The 19,488-nt window shown below is 33.8% G+C and overlaps 1 protein-coding gene across 2 annotated transcripts in view; it reads left to right on the top strand.

The window, feature by feature from the left end:
• Positions 1-14,087, top strand: part of LOC147071476 (uncharacterized) — a 47,175-nt gene extending 33,088 nt beyond the window's left edge. The window contains exons 20-25 of one of the 2 annotated variants that reach the window (XR_015070825.1): positions 2,077-2,230; positions 4,645-4,757; positions 5,831-6,028; positions 7,508-7,648; positions 12,287-12,436; positions 13,685-14,086. Coding sequence is in view for 1 of the 2 variants with exons in the window: in XM_085948375.1 (XP_085804501.1) it covers positions 2,077-2,230; positions 4,645-4,757; positions 5,831-6,028; positions 7,508-7,648; positions 13,685-13,716 (638 nt within the window). In the remaining variant the exon portion in view is untranslated. Of the gene's footprint in view, positions 1-2,076; positions 2,231-4,644; positions 4,758-5,830; positions 6,029-7,507; positions 7,649-12,286; positions 12,437-13,684 lie in introns of both variants that reach the window. The other variant, XM_085948375.1, reaches the window with a different exon arrangement.
• The last annotated feature ends 5,401 nt before the right edge of the window (positions 14,088-19,488 follow it).

The raw sequence follows: 19,488 nt of genomic DNA, 5'->3' as shown, positions 1-19,488 counted from the left end.
AATGCTTCACTACTCTGACAGTGAAACCCCTGCCGGTGATAGACTTTACAAATTTAGAACACTTCTCGACCACTGCAGAAATTTGTTCAAAGACTCGATGTTGCCGAATGAAAACCTCTGTATAGATGAAAGTATAGTATTTAAAGGACGACTTATATTTAAGCAGTTTATACCTTTAAAAAGACATAGGTTTGGGATTAAGTTATTTGTGATTTGTGATGTTGAAACTGGATATATTTTAGATTTTATAATTTATTGTGGCGACGGAACGGAAATTACCGATAGTGAAAAGTTGGGTGTGTCTGGGGCTGTTGTGACCACATTGATGAGGGACTATTTTGGCAAAGGCCATAAACTTTTTTGCGACAATTGGTACAGCAGCCCAGAATTATTTGAACATTTGTTTAAACAAAAAACAAATGCGTGCGGGACAGTTCGCAGCAATCGGAAGCAAATGCCGAAAATTCAAAAATTAAAAAAGGGTGAAATAAAATCTTTAAACCGACACCCTTTGCTTGTGTTGAAATGGCATGACAAAAGGGAGGTACACATGATAACTACCATGCACGACGACTCAATGGTGCCCACTCATAAAACCAATAGAGCCACAGGACTACCCATTATAAAACCGAAGTGCGTTGTTGATTACAACAAAAACATGGGCTCTGTCGATAAAGTTGACATGATGTTGAGTAGTCTGTCGTGCATGCGAAAAAGTGGTACAAAAAAGTTGGTTTCCACATCATTGATTTATTTTTATTAAATGCTAGTATTATTTACACAGTCATAACCGGTAAAAAAACTTCTTTGGCCGATTTTCAGATTAAAGTAATTCGTCAATTAATAGAAAAATATGGTAGTGCCTCAAAACCTTCAACATCATTAAATATACCTTCTTCCAGTAATAATCCAAAAAGAATGTTAAAAACCGAACTTTTAAAACATTTGCCACGTCAAGTTCCCCCAACTGAGAAAAAAGTCAAAGCATTTAGGCGGTGTCGGGTATGTTCCCAATCTACCATTAAAAATACAAAAAGAAAAATGACAAATATTATGTGTCGAGAATGTGAAGTGTCCATGCCACTTGAAGTACGACAGTGGCCGCCTGGTATGTACCTATGCATGGTTTTTTTACTATGGGACGTGTTTGTTCAAGCTCTATCGCCTCATTTAAGTCGTATTTGTTTATTTTTAGATGTTGTAAAATTATTAGGAATGTATATTTATCGGTTTTACTGCTTCTCGGATTTTTAATGACAGTTTTTAACGAGTTATGATATGATTTATGATTCGTAAAAATCACGCCGCCGACAAATGATATACATTGGGGCGACCATTGGCGCGACGAAAAGGTTAAAGACAGTCAGGTTTTGTTTAAACTTTTGAAATCAGCAAGGATTTTATAATTCACTGTCTAAAATTACGCAAACTGGTATAATAAAGCTGAATTTCGTTACCTGATGAATAAATAAATTTTGTCACCATATCTGAGGTTCGTTATATCGAGGTTTTACTGTAGATGGGAACGTCACATTATCCGATACTGCATTCCATTTGGTCTTAGCGAAATCCGTCGGTCCTGATTCATAGTGTTTTATTCCTTTTTACTTGTGTATCATTGAAAGAATTCAATACCAAGTATGAATGAATACATAATATTCTGTAGACTGTGAGATATTTTTACATTTTCTTTATGCTGCATTCTCACGTGATTTTTGTCATTCAAGTGTCTATTGAATGTTGTATCGATTTAAGTTGAACCACTAGTCCTAATCAAGATGGCGTCAAGTGAAACAAAAAAGTTTGGCGTTCCAATGCGATTCTCAGACAACTTGCTTGACAAAAGTAATAAGGAACTCAACTTCGTTCGGTTCAACTTGATTAATTTTTCGAAAATCGCCACCCAAGAATGCGGCATAAGATGTGTGAAGAATCAATATTCTCTTATCCCCCAACCCAAAAACTGACCCCTACTGGTGTGCTACGTTTTCTGGATAAATATTCTACTTGGTTGAACACAATACGTTGAATAAAATTGGATCAAATTTTAATCATCTATCATTTTATGCATCATAGATTTGCCGAGAGAACCTTCAAGAGAATGCCGGGATGTTGGTGGTCTTCGGAATGAACGAGACTGCATGGGCGGCAACAACACAGCGGATACTGTCCTGGACAACACGCCTCCCATCACACCCGATAGCAGCCTAGACAACATGTCACCCAACAGGTTAATTTACATAACACTCGCAAAATAACTTTATTATTTCTATAACAATTATTATGTCCTATTAATTTCTCTCCTTCGCATTGGGTCAGACATGTTTCATTAATATAAATTACCACTGGTCGTCTTATTATGGTTTTGTATCTTGCAAGTTTGTTTCTTCGACCCGGTATTTTCAAACCCAACAGTCGCTAACTGGGTGTACACATTTTTTTCCTGGCAAACCTTTTTCTGACAACGTAATGTAGGATTATTAGAAAACGTAAGTAAAAAAGATGGTTTTGTATCTAACCTACGATGCCGAAGTCGGTGACCTGGTTTGTGTGAGAGACATCTTTTTTATTAGAGGAAGTGAGAGAACATGCGATTTGTTTATTAGTAGTATTCTTATTCATTGATGAAAATAGTTGTTAATTTTTTCATTCCAATAAATTTTATCTATTAACTTAGTTCCATTCATTTAAAATTACATTCTCCAATAATGATACATTGATAAATTGTTTCTATAGGTATATGTTAAATATTTAAATTCATTTGCACAAGTTTATTTTTCCAGACTAAATTATTTTGAATTTCAACTAACTCCATTTAGAAAACTTAGAAACCAGACCTGCGCATCTATCCTATACACAAGACTGCTATTGGCAGCTATCGAGGGTAGTTTTGTATCGAAGTATTAGCACTTGTAACAATTGAGCCCATATCCGGAAAATGAGCGTTATCCTGAAAACTGTGTTCATTGGCAGTTGCATGTTTCAGTTGGTTGTTGTGGAGATACCCATTCTCATGAATAAAAGTAGTTGAGTAATTGAGAACACGGCTTATTAAACAAAAAAACTTTATTGGATAAACCACCATGTTTATAATAAAATATGCGGTAACAAATTTAACGCTGTTTTTCCGTAAAACATAAAATAATCGTACAACTCTGATTTTGATGATAACATCCTTTACCCTAAGTTTTTAAGAGAGTCACTTGAATTGATCTCTTCATCAGAAGGTCCATTTCCAACATTTTTTGGATAAATTCCAATTTATTTTTTAACCAATCAGCCAGCACTTTGTTGGCTTCACAAAAGGCAAACAAGACAAAATGTCTTCCATTTACTTTGCATCCCGTTGGTTTTTATTCCCCATTTCCCAAAACTTGTAAAATAAATTACTTTGTTCAACGGCTGACAAAAATGTATTGCACAACGTCTGACAGCACTTACCTTATACATCAAAGTATATTATTTTCTTGATAATCTTTCCTTTAAAAGTTTTGGTACTGTTCGGTTAAGGCGGATACAGCGGAAAACGCATTTTGAAAATAGCCGATAAACTGGATTATTTGTTAGTTTGGGTTAGTTTAGGTTAGTTTAGGTTGGGTTAGGTTAGGTTTGGTTAGGTTAACCTAACAAATAATCCAGTTTATCGGCTATTTTCAAAATGCGTTTTCCGCTGTATCCGCTTTAACCGAACAGTACCAAAGTTTTATAATCTTGACCACTATTCGTTTTTGACGTAATAATTTGTATCATCAATGACACGCCTTTTTTAGAACAAATAGATTCAGATTTTATACTCTGAAGAGTAAAAAAATATGTTTCGCAATAACAAATGAAAATGCCGCGAACGTTCGTAAGCACGAATTGTGTGTACAGTGCCGCAAACTTACCTGAAGAATTGACGGGGGAACCACAGTCGAAAACTACCCAATCAAGACTCGCAACTGGACAGAATCTGACATTGGAATGGCGTATTCAATATGGCGTCCATATGGGTTCTAGTAGTCCCATTTTTGACCATTACATATTCAGATAAGTTTGTTGGACTGTATGTCCTGTACGGCATAGATATTATTGTATACGGATAAACAGCGTGCAACGCGTGGTCAGTTTGGACTGTCTACTGCCACCTATTGTTAGAATATCGAAGTAATATTTGGTGAGTGCATGCATAGGTGTATGCTGCGTAATTTAAACCAATTTACCAAAAAACACCGTTATCGCGATAACGCTCGTTTTCCGGATATGGGCTCAATTACAATAGTTAGTTCTTTTAACAGCACCTCTCTTGGGTGTGCTAAATTTTAGAGCGAGATAGACAGTCTTGTAACAATTATAATACTTCGATACAAACATATGAAAAACTACCCTCGATAGCTGCCAATAGCAGTCTTGTGTATAGAATAGATGCGCTGGTCTAATTCAACAATGATAATTGGAGGTGTTCATATTTTTGCAATGTGGTAAAATTGGAAACCTTGAGAGATACAAAAATGTTCAGCAGATATTTTTTTTTTTGTGTCTCTTACTATTGTACTATTGTCGCCTATGTTTCTGTCTTTTCAATGTTGCCTGCGTGTCGGTATCGCCAATTTGTGCTGTTGTAATAATATTTTATAATAAAATATGTACTTTTTGTTTTCGTAGGGATCAACAGCTTTCCGATGGTGACATTCCGAGCGACTCGAAGATGAATGAAGATGACAATCGTACATCGGGAACCTCCAAGAAAATCAATGAAGTCGAGAAAAGCAATTCAGGTGTGTAATTACTTACATTGTACATTTTTTTTCCGACTATGGCCGATCCTAATAAGTTCACAACGTCACTGTTCTGGCAGAAGGCACTAATTCGAAAAAATGACATATTGAGTTAGTTATACCAAAATGTTCCTTATTTCAAACTTTACCGTCTGGAAACCTTCTTAATAAATAAACAGTCTTTATTTTAAAGTCATCCTTTGTACGATTACTTAATAAACTCACATGATAGACCATTTCAAACATTTTAACAACTTCAAAGTCAAATTACTCAAAACTAGTATTCTCCAGTTAGTGTGTTCTGCCAGAACAGAGACGATATGTGCCTCTACAGAGTGGAGGTTTATATTAACAGATTTTGTTTTTACGAGAAATGGATGTCAGCCACTTGCTCAACCTATTAGGTCCATACTCTGACTCATACCCAAATTGAAAAACAATATGAATAGTTGCCAGACCCAGGATTCGAACCTGAGACCCACGACGCTATAGACCGACATACATTTTAATGACAATAAATTTATTGTCAGTTGGTTGGGGTGTATTCATTGTTAAATAATTGAATGAGCCATGTAATAGATGGTGCCAGCGAGATGTCTAAGCAGTAATGTGTCGGTTTATAAAGTTGTGGGTCTCGGATTCGAATCCCGGTTCTAACAAATCCACACCTTTTTTCAATGTGTGTTCGGACCTATGCAATAGGTTGAGCAAACTGGCATACATTTCTTGCAAAATGAAAATCTGTTGAGAAACATCTTAAGGTGGTTACATTGTAGTGCCAATTCAATAATAATGTGAAAAATAAAAGGTTTTTGATAAATTAGTCAGCCCAGAAAATTTCTCTATCTTAATTTAATTTAGTTAATTTGTCTAAGTCATTATTGTACCAACTAGCAAGAGATGGAATTGTGGGCAAATGTGAAAATTTTGATGAAAATCAAATCACTTTTCTATAAATAGTTAACAATTCAAGCATAATAAAAAAAATCTGGAATACAATGATTTGAAAAAGCTTTAAGTACCTTATTAGTCCTAACTTACAACTTAATTACATGTAATATCAATATTCGCAGGTGTGAACATGAATTTGAGGAGTGGCGGAGAGAGTCCAGTCGGGATGTCCAGTGGAATGGGGATGGGTATGCCGCGCAGAGGCCGCCGACCCCGGAGCTGCCGAGTCAGCGAGAGCGAAGATCTCGCCCTCTCTGTGCCCTCACTACTCTATACCGGGTCGCATCCACCCCTTAAATATAACTTTTACGTAGATTTAGGTGATTTATTTTTTAATTTTAAAATTCAAATTAAATCTTTTTTATGTACCATAACCATTATCTTTGGATGATAATTTTGCTTATCTTTTCCATTTCTTTCACTGCGCTAAACGGGAATAGAGTGATGAGCTCTGACACGACCCTGTGTTTCCTAGAAATGACGGCTCGATACATAGCAGTGGCGAAGGGTGGAGGTAGGCTGTTAAGATTCGCTATAAATAGTGCACACTAAACTTTTTTAGTCATATGTATTTTTTTTTAATGAACTAAGACTACAATTTACAGATGGTGTTAGTTAGTTTTTAAAAATCGATTAAACCATGCCTAAACGAAACCATAATAGTTTTGGTCTAATTTGGGGAATACGACAAAATTGTGGATACTTTTTCATTCATAGTTATTTGTTTTCGTTGGATTAAAAATACATATTACACATATTGTTGGTTATTTTTTTAAATTCATTAAGCCCTGACTAAACCAAACTATAATAAATAAAAAACATTATTCTATTTATAAAATATTCAAAGTTATGTATGATTTAATTGCATAATTTTAGATATTTTATAAATAGACATGTATTTTTGGACTATTATCTATTATGGCTTGGTTTCTCAGGGTTTAATTGAATTTTGAAAACTAACCAACACTATCTGTAAATTGTAGTCTTATTTCAATGAAAAGAAATATGTATGTCTGAAAAAGTTTAATGTGCACTATTTATGGCGGATCTTAACAGCCTACCTCCACCCTTCGCCACTGATACATAGTCGTAGAGAGGTCGAATGTCTGCAACATGTACTAGTTTTTTGTTTAACAAAAATTCTTGGATTTATAAAATTAGTCAGTCAAAGATCTCGGTTGTGAAAGTTCATCGACAGATGTCATAAATCATATTCAGGACTGTGTCGTCATAAGTTTCGATTATAAGTGCTGCGACAAGTTAACAGATTTTTTAGTACAGTCTCGTGAACATCGGAAGTATTTATCAACATGAAAGTACCGGTGCAATCAATTTTAAAATGGAAAATTTTAACAGGTGGAGGATGGGCATATGTTAACTGCTCATTTACCGACAGCCAGCACTACGTAGGAGATTCAGTATGTACCTCCTTAGCTAACAAAGCTTGCTGCATCACAACTTCCTTCAACCATTACGTCGACCACCCACGGTCAACAATAGACGCAACTGACTCTAAGTTAAAGTGACAACAGAGATAAAATAGATGACAATATTAATCATAATTTTGTTGTTTTTTTTCCATTAATTGTAGCATTATTAGTGTGGTGACATGTGCCATTGAAGAATTTCCGAAATTTGGCTCAATCTTCAATTACCTCCACTGCATTTAAGAAGTCCGTATTAACTCAACGCATCTGCGATTCTTTAACCAGGATGTTCATATTCTGCTAGGGTCATACTTACCAGAAACCTTCCCTTGAATGACAACATGCTTGAGTAATATTTTGTTTATTTGTCAGATCCTGGATTAGATGGCGCATCCAGAATAGCATTGCTGACGTCACGTCTCTCTGAGTTACGGAAAGCCTACCACAACGTGAAGGCTGAATTGGCAACTATCGATAGAAGAAGGAAGAAACTCAGGAGAAAAGAAAGAGAAGGTATACATACTGTTTTATTATGTAATTAATGCCGTGGACACATAATATTTATTTGTTTTTATTTATTAATTTATATAGTTAAAATACCCAATTACTGCTGAATAATATTCTGTTGAATCATTACACTAATCCACAACGAGCTTAATGGCATTCGAAGGTATAAAAGTATTGTATATTTCGTCATTGCGCCTTTAAAACCATAATAACTAAATAGGTCAAATGCATAGTTGTCAGAAAAAAAAAATTACGAACTTCGTCGCTTTGGCGATTTAAAAAATATTTCTTAATTAATAACATACATAAGTGAAACAGAAAATAATTTTCAACAATAGGTGGGACGAAATTTCGCACTCATTGCCAATCGGAGAGCGTTAGTCGAGGTGTGAGCACGTCAATTTGTTTTGTGATGGCGTCGGGAATATATTCTTAAATCGTGTAAAGATGACTAAAAACCGTTACGCACGTACTTGAAAAAGAACACATGTCAATGAATATAGTATTACTAATATAACAATATACATAACATTAAATGGACGCATGTTGAATTTTTATAACAAATTATGTTTGGTTCGGCATGCGTCATTTGCACAATCCGCGCGTCGCATAGTCACAATCTTTTTAGACCATGCCTCAGCTGAAGTATAGCCTTAACATAGTAAGTGATGCAATGGTAAAAGTATGATAACTTTACAATATAATATAAACATTAAATAATTTAATGTCTGCTTTATTAGTGGTTTATTTGTATAAATGCACACACGACGGATACAGTATATAATGTTCATTGCATTCATTTTATTTATTATTGAAATGGCAACACGCTCTTTGTGTTGCCACATTTTTTACTGCACTTTAAACACTTTTATGAGAAAAGAATATGAGTTTTATCAGATTAAAGGGAAGTCTACCAAATTCTTATCAAATGGCCGCTATCCTTACTTTGTCTGGCATTTGACAAGAGTCACATGAAAAATTAGTGAGGTCACATCAATTATCCTGCAGGCACGTACTGTGTTGACGTTTACTAACTACGTAAAAAATATTCCCACGCTCTCGGGACGTAATCTTTAAAATTTTACATTCTGTTTTGTTTCTTTTGTTAAGTTTATAAAAAAAAACAGTCAGTTTTGAAGGCGCAATGACTGGTAAAATAGTTTAACGTATTGATGTATTTATTTACTTATCGGATAACGGCATTGCATGTTTATGTTGTAAACGTGTTAAACTTATGATTTGTAATGTTCGTCCATTTTATTACAAAAGGATTTTGGTTTCTTACAATGGTTATCTTCATTGTAATATATATAGAGTAAATATTTTTCTTTGTCATTTGACATGCATGTTACGATCATAGCAGTTGCGAAGGGTGGAGGTAGGCTGTGGAGATCTGACATAAATATTGCAAACTAAACTGTCTTACGTATTTTTTGTTTTCATTGAACTAAGAATACAAATTGCAAATGGTGTTGGTACAGGCTTAATTGAATTTTAAAAACTAACCAATGCGATTTGTATTCCACCCCGATGGCCGCGTGTCGTAAGCGTCGGCCTATAACGTCATGGGTCCCATTCGGTTCAATTTGTGTATGAGTTCTAGTATGGGCCTAATAGGTTGAGCAAATGGCCGACATCCATTTCTCGTAAAAACAAAGTCTGTTAATACAAACTTCCACTCTGTGGAGGCCCATATGATCCTCTAAGGATCGAATATGGTGAAGTAGTAGTAGTATGAGTCGGAGTATGGACCTAATAGATTGAGCAAGGCGGCTCTCGTGGTGCAGTGCATAAGGCACTGGCCTTCCACCCGAGAGTTCTGGGTTCGATCCCGGTGAGGACACAATATTTATATGTTTTTCTCAAAGCCTGGGTGTTTGTGATTGTTCAAAAATTACTAACAACCACCTCGTACGAAAAAGCAAGGTCATGGTTATTAATAATTCTAAAAAAAATAAAAATAGATTGAGCAAGTGGCTGACATTCATTTCTCGTAAAAACAAAATCTGTTAATACAAACCTCCACTCTGTGGAGACCCATATTATGATCCTATTAGGATTGGACATGGTCGAAAAAAAAAATTCTTTGTTTAATGAAAACAAATAAGTATGACAGACAAACTTTAGTATGCACTTTTTTTTGTTGAATCTCCACAGACTACCTTCACCCTACGCTATTATATCATAGTTATATGATTGCTAAGATAGGTTACCTCTTGTGATTAGCAATCACACTAAGGCGCGGTTAAAAATAACCGCCTATTATTCAAGTCGTTAGCAGGCTCGAATCACGCAGATGGATAAGATTCATACTATTTTTTTCAATCGATATGTGTTTGGATATAGCACATGGAATGGCTAATGGCAAATCCTCTAAAATAGCCTCTTAAGGTACCTTCACATTATTCGTGCCTGCGTGTTTTGTTGCATAAATGCCGTAAATGATATTTACATTTTTACTTACGTTATTTAGGTTGTGAGAAAATTGTGTTAAAATCTGCAGAAAATGATTTTAGAATTCAGCCAAGTACCTCGTAATTTTAAAGGTAATGCTCCACTATTGATTATTCTACTTCTATCTACTATCTTCAGTTGCCGAAAATGCTGTAATAAATATAAATAAATATGCCGGCGTCCTGGTAGGCATCTAAATACTAGATATAGAGTTTATACGGTGGAGCTATGGGATGCTGGTTTGACCTGGAACGTTGCAAGAACACACGGCAAGGATTCTTGGAGGCGCCTTGTGGTGTCCATATGCTCTAACTGGGGTTGGATATGGCTGAAGAAGAAGAAATTTATTAACAATTCCTTTCTGACTGTTTGCTTTGTTGTCTCTAATGGTACGTTTACATCTGACACTTATACCGTTATACTTATTTTATGTGTCGGACATAAAATTTCATTTACTGTTTACACCTGCATGGATCTGACATAAAATTCTGGTATACTTCTCGTTGAAATAAAGTCTCGACACTTTATTCAATGGCAACGGTGTTTACATATGATATTGTAATTTATTCGGACACTTATTTTGTATACTTCTCAAAAACGTTATGTCAGTTGTCAATATGGGAATGTTAAAAAAGAAAGCAGCGAGTGTTATTATTTTAAGTCTTTTGGCAACAAAAAGGAGGAAAAAATGGTGTAGATGGGTGCGGGAATGGATTCAGCGACGAGAAGAACTAGGTGCCTTCCGTTTAATGTCAGAGTTTAAAATCGAAGATCCAACTCAATTTGTGAACTTTAGTTTGCAAGATTGGACCTTTTGCCAAAAAACAAGACACACAATTCAGAAGAACGATTAACAGTAATATTGCGATATCTAGCACTTGATCGTCATTGCATATTCAATATAATATTATCGTACCTAATACGAGTGCAGGTGTGGGCCAAAATGAATTAGGTAATACCATTTGAAGCGCATTTTTTCTTCACAGAGTGCATCAGAATTAATCGTATGTGCCGAGAACAAGCGATATTTTATTTTAGAACAAAATCCATAGAACACGGCACATCCGATTTATTTCTCATTGTCTATGATTTTTGACAGATCGCTACAGTACATTTATTAACGTAAACGTTGGGTATACATTCATGGTGTACCTATGATTATTGATTGTCCGTTGTTTTAGAAATATACATATGCAATTCACTAGGTACCTGTCAAACTACGAATATTGTGTCAGGTACTTGACATAAAAGTAGACGGTGGTCCAACTTCGGTGATATATCGCTCCAAGTTCGAACTTGTCGAATACGCGGTGTTTACATTTGCGTATATAAGTAGATTGAATAAGTGGTAGGTGAGAGTCGACACACGCAAAATAAGTGGCAGATACAAATATACTTACTGTTTACACTTAAGTGAATATGGTGTCATACATAAATATGACGATATTAGTGTCAAATGTAAACGTACCATAAGTTGTTAGTTCATGAAATATTAGCACACACTACGCATATCGTTGTAGTATAACAAAAAAATGTTCACATTTCAAAATAATTATCAATTTTTATGTATAATTTAATTATCTTGGATCCTGGGCTGTAATAATTGATACTTCACCAGTGGCAATACTTCCACGTGTGTGGGATATTGCTTCAAAGTATTTTATGGGATTGCAGAAGTATGGTGCTATATAAGATGTATTTTGTTTTATTGGTAAGTTAAAAGCCACCCCCAATATATTTAGCTTATTTTAGACTTACCGAAATGAAAACAGATTTTATTTTAAATATCTTTTCCCGATTTACTGATTTTTCTTATTTTAAACTAGAATGTATCTCAGTGACACATGATTGACATACTCGTCTACGGTTTACGCCATAAAATATTTTAATTAAGTTGTATGGTATGATTGTGAGATTATAATTATATTTTGTGTACAAAATATGACACCTACCATGTATTTAATTTTGATAGATAATTAAATTTGAATTATTTTAGAATAGATGGTTTTTAGAGTGTGAAATGATAGATTTAAACTTTACCTCGCAGAGATATTTTATTCCATACAGTAAGTCAAAAAGTAAATGGAAGGAAGTTTGACTATAATAAGACATTATTTAATATCTGTTTTTCAAACGTAGGCTACTACCTAACTTGAAATTTCAGTGTTAATATGGTGATCTTTGGTATAGAAAGTTTGGATCCAGCCACGGAGACAGTGATTGAAGATTTGTACTCCAATTGGCTGTGGGGATACGTGTGACCTGGCAATCACACTGTCGAAGAGAGAAATAGAGAGCCAGCAATCGTCACGGATGCTGGCCGTACTCTCATTGGATAAGGTACAATACAATGTATCTTAACAACCGTCATATCTTGTGTGTTTATGATTATATTAACACGATAAGAATCGAATACATTATAAGTATTGAGGTTGCTTCTTTTGGTTATGATGTATTCATCGTACACCTGGACTGGTTTGTATTATTGAATTTGATAAAACAGAGCGTGTTATACGGATACCTAAATTTTTCTGACATGGGAACTACTTTTTATTTTGATGGCAATCGATTATTATAATCTGATTTTTGTTTATTTATTTCTTTACTAGTTGTGAATGCGCTTTAAAATAAAATTTATTAATCCTTAAGGCCCGGAGTGCTGTGTAAAGATCAAAAATTAAGAATTTGGGGTATCTTTGCAAGCTTAGCCTAGATTCTGTTGGAAAAATGTATTAGTGTGTCATTATGATACCCTTTCTTTTCTCATGTTAGAAGTTAACATTTATATATAATCATATACATTTTTCCTACAAAGTCTACAGTCTTTGAATAATAGATCCCAAATTCTTCATTTTCGACATTCCAATAGCACCCCGGTCCTTCAAATGCATATTCATTTACCCAAACATTTTACATACCTATAGAAAATGTAATAGACTGGCTACTCAAGTGAAAGTAAATTCCTGGCATAGAAGAATCATTCAAAACATTTATGTAATGTTGAGTTAGAATTATTACGGTTGACAGTAGGTATTCATGGATAATTATTAAGCATAGACAAATTGCCTCATGTTCAATGATCCAGAAACGAAACTGAGTGCGGTGAATTATCTGGAGAAGGATAATAGAGGACCAGGAGAAGGCCAAGCTCAACAAGGAAGTATTTCTTCTTCCTTTTTTTCTTAAGATGGTATTTCAGGTCAACTTAAGCCTTGGCTTCCCATTCCAGAATTTAGTTTTTAACTGTATTGATAATCATACCATCTTTCTATTGTATCCGTCTCCGTGCCTGTGGGTTTTCAACAATGACTCAATGTTTTCGGTATCCATGTCTCCGACGTGTGATGGATATAGTTTACCCGGTTCAGACTCAATAGTTACACAATATTAAATTCATACCTAACATAATAATATACAAGTTAACGACACAACACCTAATGCTATTCAATACACATTTTTCACTAGGAAGGAAAGAACAAAGGTGTTGCGAGATTATTGAATTGTGGCAGTTTTGACGGGGGAAAATAGTTAGGGGTTACCCTCAGATATAAATTGTAAATTTTAATATTTATTTCTTTTTTTTTTCAGCCGTCAAAGCTGCTAAGGCCGCATGTTCGTGATGATAATAAAAAAGTGTGATGAATTAATAAAAATAAATGTGTAATAGTTTTGTTTAGAAAATAATGTGATATGGGATTATATCTGATGTAGGTAAACAAACTGAAGTTTATATTAGTTTTAAAAACTTGGTACTATTTTGTATATAATGACTATAATATAGTGACTCTCTGTGTGTGTATTTATGTCCTTATGTTTATAAATATTGTAAAAGAATATTCCCCTCATCACTAAAAAATAAATTTGTATAAATGGTTATTAAAACAAATTAAATATTATATTTAACTTAATTGTTTATGACCACTGATGTCTTACTTCTATTAAGTATAATCAGTGGGATGATTTTCAAAATATATGTTTTTTGAAAGTACTAAATACCTATTGTTTTTGTTTTTTCCCCATTCTCATTCATTTTTACTATAAATGCTCTTTATACATTCAGTAGATCTTCGATATAACGGACTAATGCGGGTGAGGTGGTGTCCGTTAAAGCCGAAAGTCCATTATATAAAAACACTTTCTGTTTATTTGTCTTCGGACGATATATTCAGATACACCTGTTGTGTAATGATGTTACTGTTCGATGTCGACATGCTTGCTTTAACCGGTTAAGTGCCCAAAGCGTCTTTGCACGCCCTAATTACACCAATTCTTATGTTAATTACTATCAATTAACTAATTGCGGCATAGAAAGGATTAAAAAAGAAACAGGTTCTGTTTGTACTTTTGAAGAATCAAAACAAAAAATGACCTAAACTACGCAATTTTAGACCAAACCTTTATGAAGCTACAGTCGAACTTGGTTATTACGAGGAAGATGGGACCGACTGAATTTGCTCGTTATAAGCGTTACTCGTTATATCAGAGAATATGTATTTTTAAATGAGCGGTCACATAATGCAAAAAGTCGCAATTCAAACAAAAATATACAATTAGAATTTTTCCTCAAAACAAGCATGGCATTCATAAACTACAAAAGAAGTTATTTATTGTAATGAACGCTGGTAGGTACCTACCGACTTCACAAACCTTAGATTTTTTACATGGAATTTCAACCATATGCGTGGATACTTTTTCAATATTGTCGGCGAAACAACAAGGTACTTAGACACAACTAGTGTCATAAACGTAATCCGACGCTTTACAATTGCTCTTTCGTACATGGTGGTTAGTAATTTTGAACAATCACAAACACCCAGGCTTTGAGAAAATCACATAAATAATATATTGTGTCCTCACCGGGTAGAACCCAGAGCTCCCGGATGGAAGGCCACGGCTTTACGCACTGCACCTCGAAAGCCGCCTGGAGGTTATATTAAGAGACTTTCTTTTACAAGGAATAGTTGTGAGCCGTTTGCCCAACTCATTGGGTCATTGAACAGGATCAAATCCACATTGAACAATTAATACTTAAGTATGTATTTTTTTGACCTGCCGTGGGTTCGAACCCACGACCCACGACTTCAGAGACGGTTGCACTACCAACTAGGCCAATGAGGGTAATAATCAATATTAAATTTATTAAAATAATAATTTTATTACACATTTTCCCGATGCTTCTGCCGTCCACCAAGCTAATTGGAAGCTTTTTTTAAATAAGTAAGTATCTAAGATAAGAGTAAATTACCATGTTCGATCCTGAGCGGAATAGTTATTAGACATTCGCCCATTCGCACACCTTGCATTGTATCAAATACTTACACATTGAAAAAAAAACATCCATTTTTTTGTGGATTTGAACCTGCTACCCATGTTTTCGTATTTAATACACATAAGGGCACCGCTCTACTAAATAGGCTAACGTGGGTGACTATTAAGGAACTTAAAAATAGTGGGAAATGGGTTGCTTTATAGATGAGACTAAAATAAGGTTTAATCCTTGAGTGTGGGGAATAATATGGGATAAACTTAAACATGTGATTCTACATCTGTATCATAATATAGCACATTTAATATTGATGATTAGACTCCGGCCAGCCGGAGTTCTTTTTTTTTGGGGACGGACTCTAATATTACAACATTTTTTAATTAAAAAATGCGTTAATAATTTATGGAACCTATGTTTTTCAGAAAAATAAGGTGTACGATGTAGTAGGTACATTGAATTATTATGAAATAAATATTATTGTCATAGTATCTTTATGAATACCGAGGAATTTTCATTATGTAGAAGCGATGGTATTAGTATAGCTTAGTACCTACTTATTTAGACAAATTATTGAAGAATACAGTCACAGTAGTTCATTAACTATTTAATGTGATCTATGGCAGACAAAAAAATAACAAGTATGTGAGAACTTCCAGAGATCATCGCATCCGAACTGAATGTGTGAATTCAAATGGCAGTGATTTTACTTGTGCATGCGATGCCATCATCGCACTCGATTCTACATTTTGTGCACTGTACTAATTGGCTGAAATATCACAATAGATTTTGATAAAACACTAAGTAATTTTGCAAACCAAATTACTATTATTTAATATGATGTTATTTGCATGGAGGATGTTTTGGCCCTTGGGTAAATCTACAATCTACCTCGAACAACTCTGCATGTTTTACTCCAAGAATCAAAACTCTTCGTCATTATAATGCGTGGACAGTATGTGAAACTTGTATCTACCTACAGACTATTCATATGAATTTATTCAACAAAATTTCCCATTGCGGTAGCTAATAATATTTATAATAATATGTTAACATATTTAAAATAAATGTATCATATGAAAATATATAATAGCTGTGGAGGGATGTATCTCTTAAATTTCAGCTTAGCTGAATATATTTGTGATGAATGATTTACATCGCAATTGAATATAACGCAGGTAGCTTAGTTGGCAGAGCACATTGGCGCGAATCCAGTGGGCGCAGGTTTGTATCCTGCTGGGCATCGTATTATTTTTTAATAAGATCTTTTCAGTTTTCTTTGATGTGCTTTCAAACTATGTAGCTATCTTCAATTAAAAATGTTACATTGTCAAATCTTGTGAATTATTCGTTGACTAAAAAAATAGTTAATTGGATGATTTATAATTTTCTAAAGCTCTTATTGTACATTTCGTATATTTATTTGTTGTATATTAAATATCTACTTCCTTATACATAGGTGTGTAATATTATATCTTTGAATTCCTTACTTATTAACTTAAAAATAACAATAATGCATGAAATACTCATACTTATAATATATATTATATCACTTCAAGTACCTACCGATAACAAGGGCTGCGCGACTTATCAATACTCTGACTAGAGACGTATACATGTTGCTTTTTATTAGGTATTCTTATAAATTGCTTCACTTACTCTTATTTAAATAACATATCATTTGTGAACGTCGTGGATTAATAATTCTATATGTACACAATATCCTTTAAATAAAAAGGGAGTTAAGTAAAACATTGTCTTTATGGAGCTTTCTATATTCTGTTACGCCACTGAATTGTCTTAAACAACTGATTTAAGAACAATACGCATACATAAAATAATGATAGTTAGATGGATACAATTTTCAGTCCTAATTTGAAAACATATATCTCTACGAAGTGCAAGTTATACCCACCTATTAACGTACCATTCTTTACGAGGAATAATTATTATTTAGTCATTCGCCCAACCCACTTACTTCATTCAGTAGATCGAGTAGGTACACGCTGAAAAAACAATATGCATTATTTTTCCCATCTGCCGGATTGAACCCGCAACCCACAGTTTCATAGATGGCTACGCTACATCAGCCGCCGTGTGTACAAAATCTTGTATTTCGATAAAAAATATATACTATATTGGTGTATACCACAGCTGATGATGATAAATAATATTGTATTGAAAATAATTCATTTTAAAGTTGTTCACTTCCTTCATTTATGAAGCGATCACAAGCAATTCAAAATTTGTCATCGATAGAGAACCTTTTTTGACACCTACAGTTGATGAATTTTAAACATAGCAAATTTTTCAGTGATAAAGTTACCCCATCTCATAACGTACTTATCTATATAAATCAGTCATTTAATAAATAAGTACAAATATCACCAACCAGTTAGTTTTTTATTAAAGTTAATTTTTATGTACGCAACAATATGCACATATATTTCGTTATTATTGTGTTATTCAATTGAAAATATCTGTTATGATAAAATATGTTGTAAGTATATCAAAATTACAAAAGTTGAAAAAAAATTAAAACTTTCATATTAAGTGTTTATTAAAGTAATATGTGTCTAGGTACCTGTCGTTTTATATCATGAATAGTTTTTTTTACTCTTTATGTGCATTTAAATCAAATAATAATACCTAAATACATGAATAAATAGGCGTGTCTGGAAATCTGTATGTACATACACAGTTCGCCGTATCCGAAATATTGTATGGGTAATAATATATGGTCGTATATTAAAGACTGTTCAACCTCTTTAGGTCGTATAGTTCTGAGATAAAATTCATGTCCAAATAAAACACGGTTCTTGTCGGTTTACAGGAAGCCAGTGGCAAACAAATTTTGGAAATAGCCGATTACTGGATAATTTTTTGTTAGGTTAGGTTTTCATTATTGAATTTATGAATTTTGCCACAATCGGCTATGATAATTGAATTAATATTCATATTGAATCTAATAAAATTGGATACCTTATCTTATAGTATACGGTCATCTCTTTCCGATAGAAAGCTCAGCGCAAACTGTGCCACGGTGAAATGCATTATCTACAATTTACATGTAACCTTAAATGGGACGGGCGGTGACTTTTTTTTAAATTAACGGTAACCTACATTTTATCTACTTAAGGTTTTATAACTAATTTAATCACGGTAAGTAGTAAAATGTGTGGCATTGCGGATTAGTAGCTCTGTAATATTCTAAATCTAAATGTATTAACGTAATATTTATAATGAACATAAGTGCAAAACCTTTAGAAGAATGCAATTACGGCTGACGCAATACACAATATATAATAACATAATATATTATAATTACTTATATAATAATTATTCAAACGAATATTTCCAGAAAACCTATTGTTTTGATACTATACACATACTTGGTAATGGTATCAATATGATACTTTTAGAATATTTCAAGGTCCACGCACAAAAACTTTCAATATTTGTAGGTATCAATTAATTGGTATTTGTATGCATAGTAGTTGTACGTACCTACGAAAAAGTTCTTAGAAGTATAATTATTAAAACATGTATTTTTATACGCATTGTATAAAATGGTTCACTATTGCTTACAATAAATTTGCTGCGATAAAAAGAACAATAAAAGCGGTAACTCGAGAATCTTAATTGGTTCATATTATTATTAATTGTTTGCAATACGCCGCTCAGCTAAAATTATTTTCGCAAGATAATTATGATAAGTACCTTCGCACCTGAGCTGGCAGAAAAAACAACTGACAAATTGTAGAAATCCATACTAAGAATCATTTGGGCAAAAGTCGCCTTAGGATATTGGATTCGTCCACCATTTTAATGTGTTTTTTTATGGGTTGACGGTTAAAAACGTGAGCTGGCCGGTGTTTATTGATGATATTTGACAGCATTCCGGAGGCTTTGTGTTTCTTGGGACTGTTATGCCCTGGCTGTCATTAAAGGGGATCCTTATACCAACAGAGGCACCTAGCGGAAAAATACGAGGCTTGCAATTTGAGACATTTTTTTGATTATTTACAATTTCAACTGTATTAATAATTAATAGATATGTATCTGAAAACATTAAAAAGATTTGTTTTTTTAAGTCAAAGATAAACTTACAATTGTAAAAATGAAATAA

This window comes from Rhyacophila brunnea, unplaced genomic scaffold (genome assembly GCF_057557595.1).
Source record: "Rhyacophila brunnea isolate RB1 unplaced genomic scaffold, BYU_Rbru_1.0 scaffold_20, whole genome shotgun sequence".
Lineage (NCBI taxonomy): Eukaryota > Metazoa > Arthropoda > Insecta > Trichoptera > Rhyacophilidae > Rhyacophila > Rhyacophila brunnea.
This window is presented reverse-complemented; position numbering and strand designations above follow the sequence as displayed.